Below are 13,877 nucleotides of genomic sequence, written 5' to 3'. Positions count from 1 at the left end.
TTCCAGGTCAGTCTCAACTACATATTTAAGACCCTGTCTCAAAAAACAAACAAACAAGTAAGTGAAAAGGGCTTAGACTTAAGACCTAATCTTAATTGTATTTCAACCAGGTAGCTCATTACTTAATTACAAGTAACTCTCCAGTAAGGTGAGACAAAATGCTAGTTGTGAAGGTGTGGGTGGGACAGTACCTTTTCAACCAGCTTAAATGGCCTCTGATATTTGAGAGGGTGGGCTAAGAAGCCCTGGGAGTTCTGACACCCTTTTAAGGGATCTGGGAGGTTAAATGTTTCATGGCAGTAAGACACTGTTCAGTCTCTCAAGTGTACAATGGAGTCTGCTGGAGGTGATGTGATAGTTTGAAAGCAGGAGCAGATATGAGAACTTCCATGACACCAAATATACAAAAATGTAAAACAATGCCACTTTCCCATCTACTATGTTTCAGAAAACCTACCTTTAAAAATGTTACTTATGTTAGCTGTTAACTGGTTACTTGTGTTTTGTAAACTTCTTAGCTGTAATTTCTAATCTGGCAAATGATGAGCTATAATCCACATAAATTCTTTAGGGTGCTGAATTTGTAAGGGTAAAGGAAAATCAAAGTTTGAGAATTGCTGCCTTTGATAAAAGTAGTGCACCTTCTGTCACTATTAAGAAATAGGTCAGTTAGTTTTTAGGGCTATGATGGCCTTTTGTTCCCTTGCCCTCACCACAGCCTTCAGTGCTATTAAATCCATTATTAGAAACTAGCAAGAGTCTTCTACATTTCCTACCTCTCCCAAATACAAATCACCCATGACCCCACTGTCAGGAATCAACTATGTAATCAATGGGATGTTTCAGCGAGTAGTAAAGGCTTATTCTGTAATCTAAATAAAACAAATTTCCTATCACTATTACGTTAGCATGTCTAGATATTTTTCACTCAATTTTGTTGGCATACCCAGGATGGTGTGAAATACAAACTATGTAGCATATACAATATTTATGTTGCAACCATCTGAAAAAGATAAGGGACTAATCCTCCAGCTGAAAACAAGCACTTAAAAAAGTTTGGAAGGAATTTTGGGAGGGCTGACTGGAAATGCTTTAGGATATACCATGTAAAAAATTATCTTCAGAGGTTGTGCAGTTCAAAGATGTAATGAACACCTATAGCATTTGAAACTGAAGTATGAGTCATATACAACTTACTGCAGGAAATAAACTTCAAACAAAAATGCCAAAGAAGAAGAAGATGCACACTAGTTTCAAATATTGTATTCCCTCAATTGACACAGCTTTGAGAAATTTCACATAGCACATCTCAGGATGAATAGCACCAGCAGGGGTTTATTTAGTGATGGTTAGTGACTCTCAAACAATACAGGAAGGCCAGCTAGTTTATTCAAACTGAAGCTAGACCTCAGATTTCTGGCTCAACCACAACATAAGAAATCTTTAAGGACACAAATCCATGTTAAATCAGAGATGGTTCAAATCAGTCTTACAACTTCAAATATTTTGAGCTGGCAACTACAACGTGACAAATGTTTGATCCAGTTATAACATTTGATTTTCTTGGTTACCAAATCTTAAACAGATCTGAAAAACTGCTGTTTACAAAGGCTATCACCATAAACCCACTGCTGCCAGTCTCTAGTAATTGTTTCTTCATCCCCGGGGAACACTGCTAGATGAGAGACATTTTCTTTGATCTGCTTGCCTTGGTGGGTAGGTAAGAACTAAGAGAGTAAATTTGAAGAATGAAGTGTGAGATGCCAAGAAAAGTTTTTATTGCAAGCACAGTGAGCAGAAAGAGTGTCTTCTCACAAAGTGGCCACAAAGTCTGCCATTAACTAAATCTGACAACCCTTCATTGGTTTAAAGCATACAAGTTAGCTTCTTGCTCTCAGGTGTACATCATTTCTGCCATGTGAGACATTTTCTTGGGAATATACAAGTAATATTCCATGTAGCCTGATAGGTCCTCAATGGTCACATCATCCACATAGACTCGAGCTTGCTCAGAACAGGAGCGAGGAGAGCCGGACAGAGTTCTCGTGTGCAGTGACTGAGAGTAGTCCTCAAGTGTGGAAATTCGTTCTGGGGTTAGGGGAGGGACATTCTGCAGGCCTGAAAAGGAATATACTTCCATGTCATGCCATCTCTTACACTGGCACTCCTTGCCTACACAGGCACATGGCTTGCCTTGGTTTAACTTGGAAACAGATCGAAAGTCAGAGAGATCATTGGCCTTCAGACTTGCTTGAGAGACTTGGGTAGCATCAGAGGAGTCTTCGGTCTTAATCTCCAATGGTAGCCTTAGAACCGAAGTTCTCAAAGGCTCAACAACTGCCCCTGTATGATTTGCATCAAGAGATGTAGAACTTTCTCCTCCTGCACTAAACTCTTTAGGAGTTGAAATTCCCAGCCCACTGCTGCCATCGGGTGAGTCAGTCTGGCTTTTATGCTTGAGCTGGCTGCTGGAAGGAGATGTTATGGTACTGCAATGTATGAACTTTGGAGGATGAAGGACAGGAGACTTAGAACGTCGACGACGCTGGGTTCTCACTGCTCCTCGTGAAGACTTCCTTGTAGACCTAAGAAAAATATACAAGACGACGTTGGGATACAGAGCCCTCTGAATAGATTCCTTGATAGTTGGAAATTACCACCTCTCAACTTTGTAAGTTTAAGGTCACAAACTTCCCCCAAAGAGATGTACCTGTCTCTATTCCCAAGCTGCCTAAGTTTGCTTCATGCTTCAAAGAATTCAACCTCCTCTTATTAGAAGATACAGAAACAAGTAAGAAAATGGAACCACTTGGGCCAAATATATGGTGTGGAATACCTGCCCGGTCTCCATCCTAGGATTGGGAACCTCTTACCAGTGGGTGTGGAAGAACCACCTTGCACAGACAGACTGATGCTATAAAGCCTAATGTGCCCTAAGCCTAAATATAACTGCAGTACTGGGTAAGCAAATGCTACAAATAGCCACTTTGCCAGTATTATTAAATAGTATCAAATTTATGATTTGTTTATCATTGGTAACAGCCAATAAACAAAACAGGATTTAGACTCCGTGAGGTCTTCAGATACTAGGAATTATCAGGTACAGTATATAAGATAACTAATTATAAAGCATTTTGAAAAGAAATTAAAATTAGCTGTGTGTGGTGGCATTGGCCTGTATATTTAACTACTCTGGAGGCTAAGGCAGGAAGGTCATGACTTCAAGGCAAGCCCGGGCAACTCAGAAAAATAAAAAATACAAAGGGTGGGAGATGTAGCTTAGTGTGAAGGCCCTGGGTTCAATCTCCAGTACTACTAAATAAATAAATTTTTAAAAATCTGAATTAAACTAAACAGAATACCCAAATAGAATACACAGAGCTAAGAATTACTGAACTAGAAGATAAACCTGATCTAGTTGCTTGTGGGTCAAATCTGGTCCCCCTGCTTGGTTTTATTGGGGGGAGAGCTAGGGATTAGACTGAGGGCCTTCCCTATGCTAAGTACATGCTATGCTACTGAGCTCTACTCTGAGCACCCCCTACTTATTCTGTACAGCTTGTGGACACTACTCCAATGGGCTAGCACTGTGAGCCACTGACACCAGTCTGGGATGCCACACCTCTTCTCCCTTCCATCCCCTTGCCCCCCGCTGCCTGCTGTCCTACCACCTACATATTGGCACCACCAGCTAGGCATCAAGAGTTAGAATCTCAATTCAAGGTTCCAATCTATACCAGGATCTCTCAATGACAGTAGGACACGCTGCAATCTGGTTGTCACTGAGAGAGTAAAACCTGACCCACCCATTCCACCAGGATCTCTCTCAGGCTATTAATTTCATCCTGAGACTTGTTATGCAATGAACATGAAAAGTGTGTCTCTCAGCTTGTTGGGCCCACCACAGGGAAACAGCAAAGGATAGGTGTTTTCTCTTTATATTAGGACCTACGGATTATCTTTGAATTTTTGTCTCTTGGCCTCCAAAGTCTAAAATATTTACTACATAATCCTTTTAAAAATAGCTTGTTGGGGCAGGGGATTTAGCTCAGTGGCTGTGCCACCTGCCTTGCAAGCACAAGGTTCCGAGTTCGATCCCCGGTACCAAAAGGAAAAAAAAAAGCTTGTCCATCCCTGACCTAGAAGATAGTAGAGAGAAGGATTTGGAAAAAATGTAAAAGAAGTTAAGAGGAACACCAAATACTGAATAGGTCTACAGTCTCCGAAGAATACAGAAAATAAAGGACAAGCAATTTTTGAAGGTAATGGCTAAGGAATTTTCCGAATTGATCAATGAAAATCTACAGATACAGCCAGGCATGGTGGCGCACACCTATAATCCCAGCACTCAGGAGGCTCAGGCAGGAGTATCACTGTGAGTTCGAGACCAGCCTGGGCTACATAGTGAGTTCCAGGTTAGTCTCAACTACATAGTGAGATCCTGTCTCAAAAAACAGCTCAGGCAGGTATCACTGTGAGTTCGAGACCAGCCTGGGCTACATAGTGAGTTCCAGGTTAGTCTCAACTACATAGTGAGATCCTGTCTCAAAAAACCAAAAAAGAAAATCTACAGATACAGAAAAACTGGAAAAGGATAAATAAAAATCCCACATCTACACTTAATCTGGTGAAGAAACCATAGAGTATCAAAAAACAAAATAGATCTTAAAAGCAGCCAGAGGTAAGATAGATTTCCAAAAGAGCAACGATTAAATTCATAGTAGATCTTCTAATATCAATCAAGTAATGAATGAATAGTATCTTCAATGAATGAATAGTATCTTCAAGTGCTAAAGAAAATTAACTGTCAACCTGCAAGTATGATTTCAGGTATATCAAGTCTATCTTTCTAAAACAAAGACAAAGACACTGGTGGTACATATCTCTAATTCCTTGTACTCTCTTAAGAGGCTGAGGAAGAAGATCATCAATTCTAGCCCAGGTAGAACAACTCAAGTCAAGACTCTATCTCAAAATAAAAACAGTTTGAAGGTCCTGGATTCAGTCGCTAGTACCACCAAAAAAAAAGAAAAACCAAACTATATTTATCAAGAGGACATGAGACATAAACAGTAGAAAATAGTTTAGTTAACTTTATGTGTAAGGCAGTTATCTAGGGGAAGGGCCTGAGATAAAAGAGTTGGGTGAACAGCCATAGTGATAAGAATTAAAATAAGAAAAGACAATGAAAAGCCAGGTGTGGTGTACTGGTCCATAGTCCCAGCACTTGGGAGGCTGAGGCTGTGTAACTTAGAAAGTCTTAAAATTAAAGTGGGGGGTAGGGATGCAGCTCAGTGTTAAGACCCTAGGTTCAATTTCCAGAATATATATATATATATATCTCCCGCTCTCTGTCTCTGCCTCTCTGTTCGAATCCCAGCATTTCTTTCTCTCTCATACACATGGTAAAATTTCTAGGCTAACAACTAAAAGAATGACTGGAACAATTATACAATTCCCAAACCAATATAAGGAAAAATGACAATGGGATAAAGTAAATAAAACATTACAAATAATTTCTTAAAGATGAGGAGAGGAAGAAAAGTAAAAAAAAAGAAAAAGCAGAATAAAACAAAGAAAATGGTAAGTCAAAATAACAACACTGATAAAATAAATGTAAAGCACTCATCAGATAAGGTCCCAATGATCAGACTGAATAAAACAATAAAATAGAACCAAGCCATATGCTATTTATGTAAGACACACTTAAAATTTAAAAGCACAGAATAGTTGAAATAACAAAATACATACTATGCAAATGCTAAAAGAAAACTGGACTAGCTACATTAATTCCAGACAATTTATATTAAGACAAAATCCATATACAGTAATACCTCAGTTTATGAATTTGGTTCATGAAAAAGTGTTCAGCAAAAATTTGCTTCCATTCCCAAACTCCACATCAGGTGACAAATACGAACATGGCCATCTCACCCCCAACAAACACAAATACAGCCGTCTTCCCCAAAATCGTAAAACAAAGTTCATAAACCGAGGTACCCCTGTAATGGTTTTAGAAAAACTACATAGTAAAAGTTCCAATTCCCCAGGAATATTCTAAACTTGAGTGATCCTAAGTTTTATGAACCTAGCAGAATCATCCCAAAATTACATAAAGCAAAAATATAAAACTTAAGAGTAAAACAGATAAATTCATTCCTGTGTAGATTTTAACCTATCTCTCAATTATTGATTGGTTGATGACCAAAAAAGAAATAAAGTTTCAAAACCCCACCCCTTTTGTAGTACTAGAGATTGAACCCAGGACCTTATTCATGCTAGTTAAGGGCTCTGCCACTGAAACATCTGGCCCTTTAAACTCTGAGATAAGGTCTTGATAAATTGCATACTTTGGCCTCAAACTTTTGATCATCCCCCCTAGTAGCTTGGATTACAGCGATTTGCAGCCATGCCCAGACTCAAATACCAAATTTGAAAGTCTGAATGGACACCAAACTCAAGAACATTTAGAGAAGAAATATTCTTCTCAAACACACGTATATTTATAAAAACTGACACTGAATCAGCCATAGAGAAAGTTTCAGCAAACTTATGAATGAGAATGAGTCCTCTTAATTGCTGTGCCTTAAATTCCATATCATAGCATTTTTTTTTCCTGGCTACTCAGGAGAAAATCCAGTAGTATTTTAAGGTACTAGATAAAAATCATATCAATAAGAAGCTCTTACCCATGCCAATTGTCTTTAGATTGACATGTGGCTTTAGGTTTAGTATCCTCTACTGCTGCTCTGACTGATGCTCTGACACTTGTGCCTTCTCCAACAGACAGCGATACGACGGACCTTAGGACAAGAACAAAAGTTTACTACTACAGAAAACTATAAATGAGAACGTATTGCTCTAATGCAACTATCACTTTTAACAATATCTTTATTTTTTCTAGTTTACATTTCTCAAAAACTCATCAGATTTTAGTATAAAATTTCCTCCAAAATTAAATTTAGAGGATCCCTAAAGCCCATGGTTGCAAAATCACAAGCCAAAAAGTGATTCTTAAGTATAGCCAGCAGCAGGATATAAATAGACTTTTAGGCTGTTTATCTAGGGCAGATCAGGCCTCGATTTCAGAGAGAATGCTAATGACACTGACCATTTATTTTATGCAGGAAAACGAGAGCCGTGAGACCAAAGTTTAAAATGGGACTAAAACATTTAGGAGCTTAATCCAGCTTTAAAATAAGTACACATTTAAAACAATATACAACTTAAAAAAAATAATCTAAGTTTTACAAACTAATAAACTTGAAATATTCAGAGTTAAATCTTTAGCTTAAAAGTATACATGTGATAGTTTCCACTAAAGAACATTAACAAATTAAGAGAAAAAAGAACTACCCATAATCTCACAACCTAGAGACTATCAACATTCATTTTGACATAAATTCTTTCAGGTTTAATACATAGAAATATACCAATACACACACACACGTACTCTTGACTCCTTCTATACATGCTATACTAATAAAAATCTTTTAGAAAAAAAATTCATCTAAACTGAAAAGATAAAAACTGAAACATAATTTAAAATAAAAAGTAACCAGCAATAACCTAAATATTCAACAAAAAAATACCGTAATACATAAATTATGGCATATCTATATAACAAACCATTAAGAATCTATTAAAAATTACTTATACAAAAGAGCTTTTACTGATGTGAGAGCATGCTTATAATATCAGGAGAAAATGGCCTGTAATACCTACACGTTATAATCTCATCTAGAAAAAAGTATATGGTATTATATACAGATAAAATGGATTATGATAAATTATGACTTTTACTTATTTATCCTATTTTGTGTATAAATTTTTCTATAATATACATGTATTATTTTAGTCAAATATATATAGATATTTGTCCTGATAGGACAAACACCTTAGGAATCAAAACCTGTTGAGCAGGATCATGCTAAATTCCTGGTAAGGCTTGGTTTGTTTATGAGTCAGTCCTTCAGAAGTCCCATTTATAAACTAGCAACAAAATGAAACTAAAAATGTATGGCACACTATACACGTTTTATTCTGCTTAGTCATGCTAACGATGAGCCCCTTCTGCTCTTCTTTTTTTTTCTTCCAGTGTTCTCCAGGGCTCTTTCTCCTCCTGTAATTTCACTCAAGGCAGATCACATACTACAAATACACAATTTACACCCATATATTGTACAGATACTTTGAAGATATTTTATAATGGTCTAAGTAATTTTTAACAACACCAAAATGACTTAATTTTACATTCTGATTTCTTACATCAACAAAGACTATATCAAAAATAATTTCTGTAAGTTAACACACTAAGGGGCTTCCATGTACACCTGTGTGTGTGCGCGCACGCATTCATAGTATTTTCTTGATTTCTAAAGTTTTTTTTATATTAGAAATCACAAAAGAATACACTATAATCGCAATCTGGAACTATCTATTTTTCTGCTTCATTTCCATTTCACAAAATAGCTTATCAAAGTATTGACAGGAACAGTAAGATGACCATACTGGGGAAAACAATGGAGAAAAAAAAAGTATCATGGAAGCAAATGTCGACTTTTTAATATCTATAGTACCGTGCATATCTATTAACATAAATCTCACTTGTTAGGTCAAAAATAGTGCCAGTAGTAGGCAGACAGCTTTAATAACAACTAACTTCTATTTATTTTTTAGTTTATGCTAGGTATTTTCTTCAAGTACATAAAGAAAATAAAGTACATAAAGAAATGGCTAAGAGCATAGGTTCTGGAGCCAGATTGTATGCAAATTTTGGCTTCTGCCACTTCTTCCAATGTGACCAATAGGCAAGTGATTAATCTGTGTTATGTCTCATCTGTAAAATGAAATGACAGTAGTTTCTATCTTCTAAGGTGGCAGTGAGGATTAAATAATGTGCACAACGGGGGCAAGGGATTTAGCTCAGTGGTTCTGCTGCCTGCCTAGCAAATTCAAGGCACTGAGTTTAATCCCCAGTACCAACAAGAACAAAAATAATAATAATAATGTGCACAAAGTACTTAACCGAGTATTGAGGGCCCAGTGAAAAACAAGAATCAGTAATTATAATTGCTACTTTTTATAGTCTTCCAGTCAGGTTCATGTTTGGTTTCCATTCATAAAAATTCTTATATCCATTGAAATCGTGCGATTTCTTCTGGCTGGGGAAAAGAATTGAGGCAAGAAGGTGCTTGCAAAGAACATTTTGCAAAGAGTGAAATATTAACATTCAGACAGCAGCTGGTCTGCAGGTGCTCTAATTAGTTTGACCAGAGGGTCCAAGATTATTGATCTCAGTGACAGAACCCTACTGAATAGAGGTTTCCATAGTGATAGACTCAGCAAGCAGAAACCATGAAATCAACAATGTCTCATAGATTTCTACTGGACCAATTCACTTTTGGTGAAAAATACTGTGATTCCCTTGAGAAGTATGAGGTCATCTCTGATGGCATATTGCTTGATAAGCCTTGAAGTGGGTCACCTCAACAAAGCTAAAGGAAACCAAAGCACTAAACCTTAAGAGTACAAGGGAGCTGCTACTTTCAAATTTAACAGAAGGGTTTCTTTTTAAAGTAAAATGACATAGTGCAGAATTTGGTAGAATGTCACACTATTAGGGTTTATATAGTCTATGAATAATTGGGAATGTAAAGATGAGAAACTTACTAAGGAAAAGGACTAGTTAAATCTAGTAAACAAATAACTCCAAATAATATGTTACATATTTAATTACCCGGACGCATCCACTCTTAATTTCTTGAAAGCAGTTTGTAGACTCTCCTCCTCTCCATCCTTGGCTTCAGATTTCATTGTGAAAGTTCTTATACTTCTATAGATGTTCCCGTTAATACTAAAAAAATTTAAAGATAAAAATAAGATAAGCAAAGTGAAAAGAAGTAGCATCAGAAGTATGTCCTTGGGCTGGGGATTTAGCTCAGTGGTGCTGCTGCCTGCCTCACAAGCACAGGACCTGAGTTCAATCCCCCGTACCAAAAAAAGTATGTCTTCTATTTTTAAAAAATCTGTATTTCTGGTTGGAAATATAACTCAATGCTACAGCACTTTTCTAACACATACAGGACCCGGGTTCAATTTCTAGCAATACCAAAAACAAAACAATTAAAAAAACCCCACCTACACTCCTGATACCATTAACACAGAAAATGATTATGCATTATAACAGAATCCAAACTGTCCAGATACTTGATACCAACACCCCAGGACAGTTTTGGAAACTAGATCACCTAAAATCTAGCTGAGGTGGTGGCATATGCCTACAATTCCACCACTTGGGAAGTGGGCTAAGACAGGAGGACTGGGAGTTTGACGCCAGTGTGGACTACACAGTGAGATCTTATCTTAAAATAATTTTTTTTGTCTCTTTTACTGTACTTTTTAACAAGGGTGAAAATCACCACAGTCATAGGTATCTATGGACAAATTAACCTTTACATCAGAAAAAGAGAAAAATTAGAGAAAAGCTCAAACTATAGCACTTCGATGTTTTAAAATGTGATTTGTCGAGTTTAAACTTAACAATTCTAGTTAAATATAAACGCATGACACACAATAACCATTTCTCTAAGGCAATCCTAAGCAAGACATCAATATGCATGCAGGTATATCTGAGAACAAGACATTATAATCATTGTTAAAACAGATTAGAAACTTATTTCAGTGATTACTGATCATTCCATACTCTACTTATAAGTTTGTACTTTTTAAAATAGCTTTGAATATTGTTATTAAACAAAGCAAATAAATTACATATTTGCAACTCCAGAGATAAAGATAGAACTTGGTTTTAGTCAAGGGCTAAAGAAGTAGCAAGTAAAAAACTACTGTGCCTTTAAATAATCTCCACTCAACTAGTTTGATTAACCAAAGTTTTCCATTTCTTCTATCTTGATTTTTTTTTTTATATTTAAACAATGAAAGAGGGATGGAAGCCCAACCAAAACAAGAAAAGTCTGTTAATAAACTCTTGAAATCTAGGCTTCAAATTATTTTTTTTACTAAGGGTAAATAGTACCAAATCTTCAACAGCAACAACAAAATAACACAGTATCCAGAAAGAAAAAAGTTTTTTAAAAAATTGTTTTAAAAAGAATTTTTAAAGCAAAGGATATTCTTTACCTCTTATTTCTAACTTGATAATCCTAACCCCACCCCCACCCTGAGGCCCAGTGCCTCTCTACCAATCCTAGGATTCTCTCTGATTCCTTATCTGGTCATTTCCCAAGGGTGAATTTGATATTATTGTGAGATCTCTACCATGCCAAAGGTCAAGTGTCATAATATGTCTAATGTAACCATGAAGTATCACAAAGCAGCAGCATAAAGCAGAAGAGAATCAAGACTCTTCATTTATTCACTTATTTATATGTAGAAATTAAGGTATTTTAGCCAGATTTCTCTGGGGGAAAATGAAAACATTCTCAAAAGAATGACTAGCTTTCACCTCAATTTTATAAGATTAAAAAATTTAAATATACACTCCACATATATATTTGTCCATTTACTTAACCAATACATAATTATGAAGGAAACATTCACACAATCCCACATTTCACTGGTCTCTAATTCTCAATTCAGGGTAGGATCCCCCAAACGCACAATGTCCTTTTACCACTGGGAGGAGGAGTGCGCGATGCTCACATATTCTGAAGGTCCACAGCATCTAAAAGAGTGCTACCATCGGTTGTAAATAAATTCTTACTGCTGTAAGGACTAAATTAAAGTTTTAGTTACAGTTCTCCTCAGTCACTTTATGAGCAGACACTCAGCCTGTGTGCCCTTATAGGATTAACAAATTATCTAGGCCAGTTTCTCCAATTCCCAAGACCCCACACAAACCCTCTTTTGGGCTTCTGTGGAAATCAGTCAATATTTAACCCTACATAACATCTAAGTATACATTGCTGAACTCTACAGGCAGAAAATCATTCCTTCCACAAATATTTATGGAATTCCTACCATAGGCTTGGCACTAGACTAGATGCTAGGGATAGAAAGGTGAACTTGACATATAGGGGACCTGAGGTCTCCATTCTCTAAGGTCTAAAATATCATTCCTGTCCTCTAGGAATTTATAATATAACACTGTGCTAAGAAGCTCTGCACGATATAACTTTTAATTATACAGTGCTGACTTAATAGCTGGGGAGGTGACCACCTTAGGTGTTAATATAAACTTAACATTCTTGTTGACATACTGAAAGACTATCATCTAAAAACCAAAACAGACCACATAAAAATCTAGATACAGATTAAAACTTTAGGAATGAAATCCTGTGTAAACTATTTTCGGGTTTCCAGCATCTTAATTCTTCACCTTTTTCAATTACTTTAACTCAGAGCCAAGGTGCTTTAGGTATGCTCTTAAGCGCTAACTCGTAACAGGTTTTCCACTAGAAATTTATTTGTGCTTCTCCCCTTAAGAGCTAGCTCGTAACATGTTTTCATTAGAAATTTATTTGTGCTTCTCTGTATTTCTAGCTTCCCATTTACTCATAGGAAGAGTTATACAACCAGCTCTGTTCAACAGATATAACTGGTTTGCCCTTCTTTATTAGTATTAAATTTGAGGAAGGCATTTCTGCCGTTTTCATCGAAGAGATTTCGTGAACAATCCCCAGAGATCAAACTTATAAAGACTTACTAGAAGTTACTTTGCGTTAAGTCAAATCACATCTCAATTTAATTTTGCCTCGGATTTTCCCAAAAACTTTAAAATGACAGGTAAATTTCGTGTAAGTTCCTCCATCAAAAGGGAAATTCCTTGCTTTCTGACTTGAACGGCATGTATCACAATCTTGTTTACATCTTTTCATTTTAACGAGGACCTCCTTAAACCTCAAGCCTAATTCCACATTTCCAGGACCCGAGAACAATCTCAGCGGGACCCGCATAAGCTTGTCATCACAAAGTTAAAAGATTTCGAAACTTCCCCGGACCACAGGAAGTGTGGAGCCTGAGGAAGAAAACCCTGTCCAACGACTCTCGAAGCAAACAACACCAGGCCCCCAGGACAAAAATATATCCACGCCTCTCGGTACACAATCCCCAAGATCGGACGGCTACAGGCAAAGCACCCTGCTAATTCTTTCTAACCAGAATCTGGGCCAGTCGCGGTTTAACAGGTTCGGGGGAATGAATGGTCGGGACCAGGACGGCTGCGAGCGCGGGGACAAGGCCGCCCGGGTCTCCTGCTGGAAAGCTGCCTCTCAACAGACTGCCCGAGCCCAAACGAGCGGCTGGAGTTGGGCGGAGGCGCAACAAGAGATGGGAGCGGAGCCGAAGGGGCCGCCAACGAGAATGGGGCCCGGAGAAGAGCGGGAAAAGGCGGGAAGGGGCAAAAGGCGGCCTAAGAGGGGAAAAAGGGGAAGCTACGGCTGGGCGGGAGAGAGCAGAGAAGCAGGGCAGGCTGCACAAGGAGGACTGAAAGGCGGGAAAAGGCGAGAACGCCGAGCTCTGGCAGGTCCAGGCCGCAGCGGATGAGGGGCTGCGGGAAAGGCCCAGGCCGAGGCGGGCCCAGGCGCTCGGCGCCGGGAGACTACGAGACGGGAAACGGGCGGGCCCGAAGGAAGCCTTCCGCAGCCAAACCGGACCTGGAGGCCGGGACGCGGAGCCGCAGTCCCTCCCTATCGCTTCAGGGCACCTACCTCCTAGCAGCTGAGGCGTTCTGCCGATCCAGTCCAGTCAGTTCAGAACGTCTCTCCCAGACCGCCGCGCCTGACTGAACCGGATCCAAACCCGCTGAGGGCTGTGCGCGCCCGTGAAGTCGCACTGCGCCTGCGTCACACAGACACGCTCTCCGCCCCCTGCCCAGGCTCCTCCCACCCCAGTGACTCGGCAGCGCGGCAGTCGAC

The 13,877-nt window shown here is 38.5% G+C and overlaps 1 protein-coding gene across 2 annotated transcripts in view; it reads right to left on the bottom strand.

Annotated features, from left to right (window-relative positions):
- Window positions 1-1,756: 1,756 nt before the first annotated feature.
- Fitm2 (fat storage inducing transmembrane protein 2) overlaps window positions 1,757-13,877 on the bottom strand; it is an 85,932-nt gene continuing 73,811 nt past the window's right edge. The window contains exons 1-4 of one of the 2 annotated variants that reach the window (XM_010631448.3): window positions 13,671-13,799; window positions 9,740-9,856; window positions 6,690-6,803; window positions 1,757-2,585 (exon numbers count right to left, since the gene is read on the bottom strand). In XM_010631448.3, the coding sequence (XP_010629750.1) occupies window positions 1,895-2,585; window positions 6,690-6,803; window positions 9,740-9,816 (882 nt within the window). In that variant the 5' untranslated portion in view covers window positions 9,817-9,856; window positions 13,671-13,799 and the 3' untranslated portion in view covers window positions 1,757-1,894. Of the gene's footprint in view, window positions 2,586-6,689; window positions 6,804-9,739; window positions 9,857-13,670; window positions 13,800-13,877 lie in introns of those variants that run through there. The other variant, XM_033767074.1, reaches the window with a different exon arrangement.

This window comes from Fukomys damarensis, unplaced genomic scaffold, assembly GCF_012274545.1.
Source record: "Fukomys damarensis isolate Sample0158 unplaced genomic scaffold, DMR_v1.0_HiC HiC_scaffold_22, whole genome shotgun sequence".
Taxonomy (NCBI): Eukaryota; Metazoa; Chordata; class Mammalia; order Rodentia; family Bathyergidae; genus Fukomys; species Fukomys damarensis.
The sequence above is the reverse complement of the archived record's forward strand: the minus strand, read 5'-3'. Positions and strand labels throughout refer to the sequence as shown.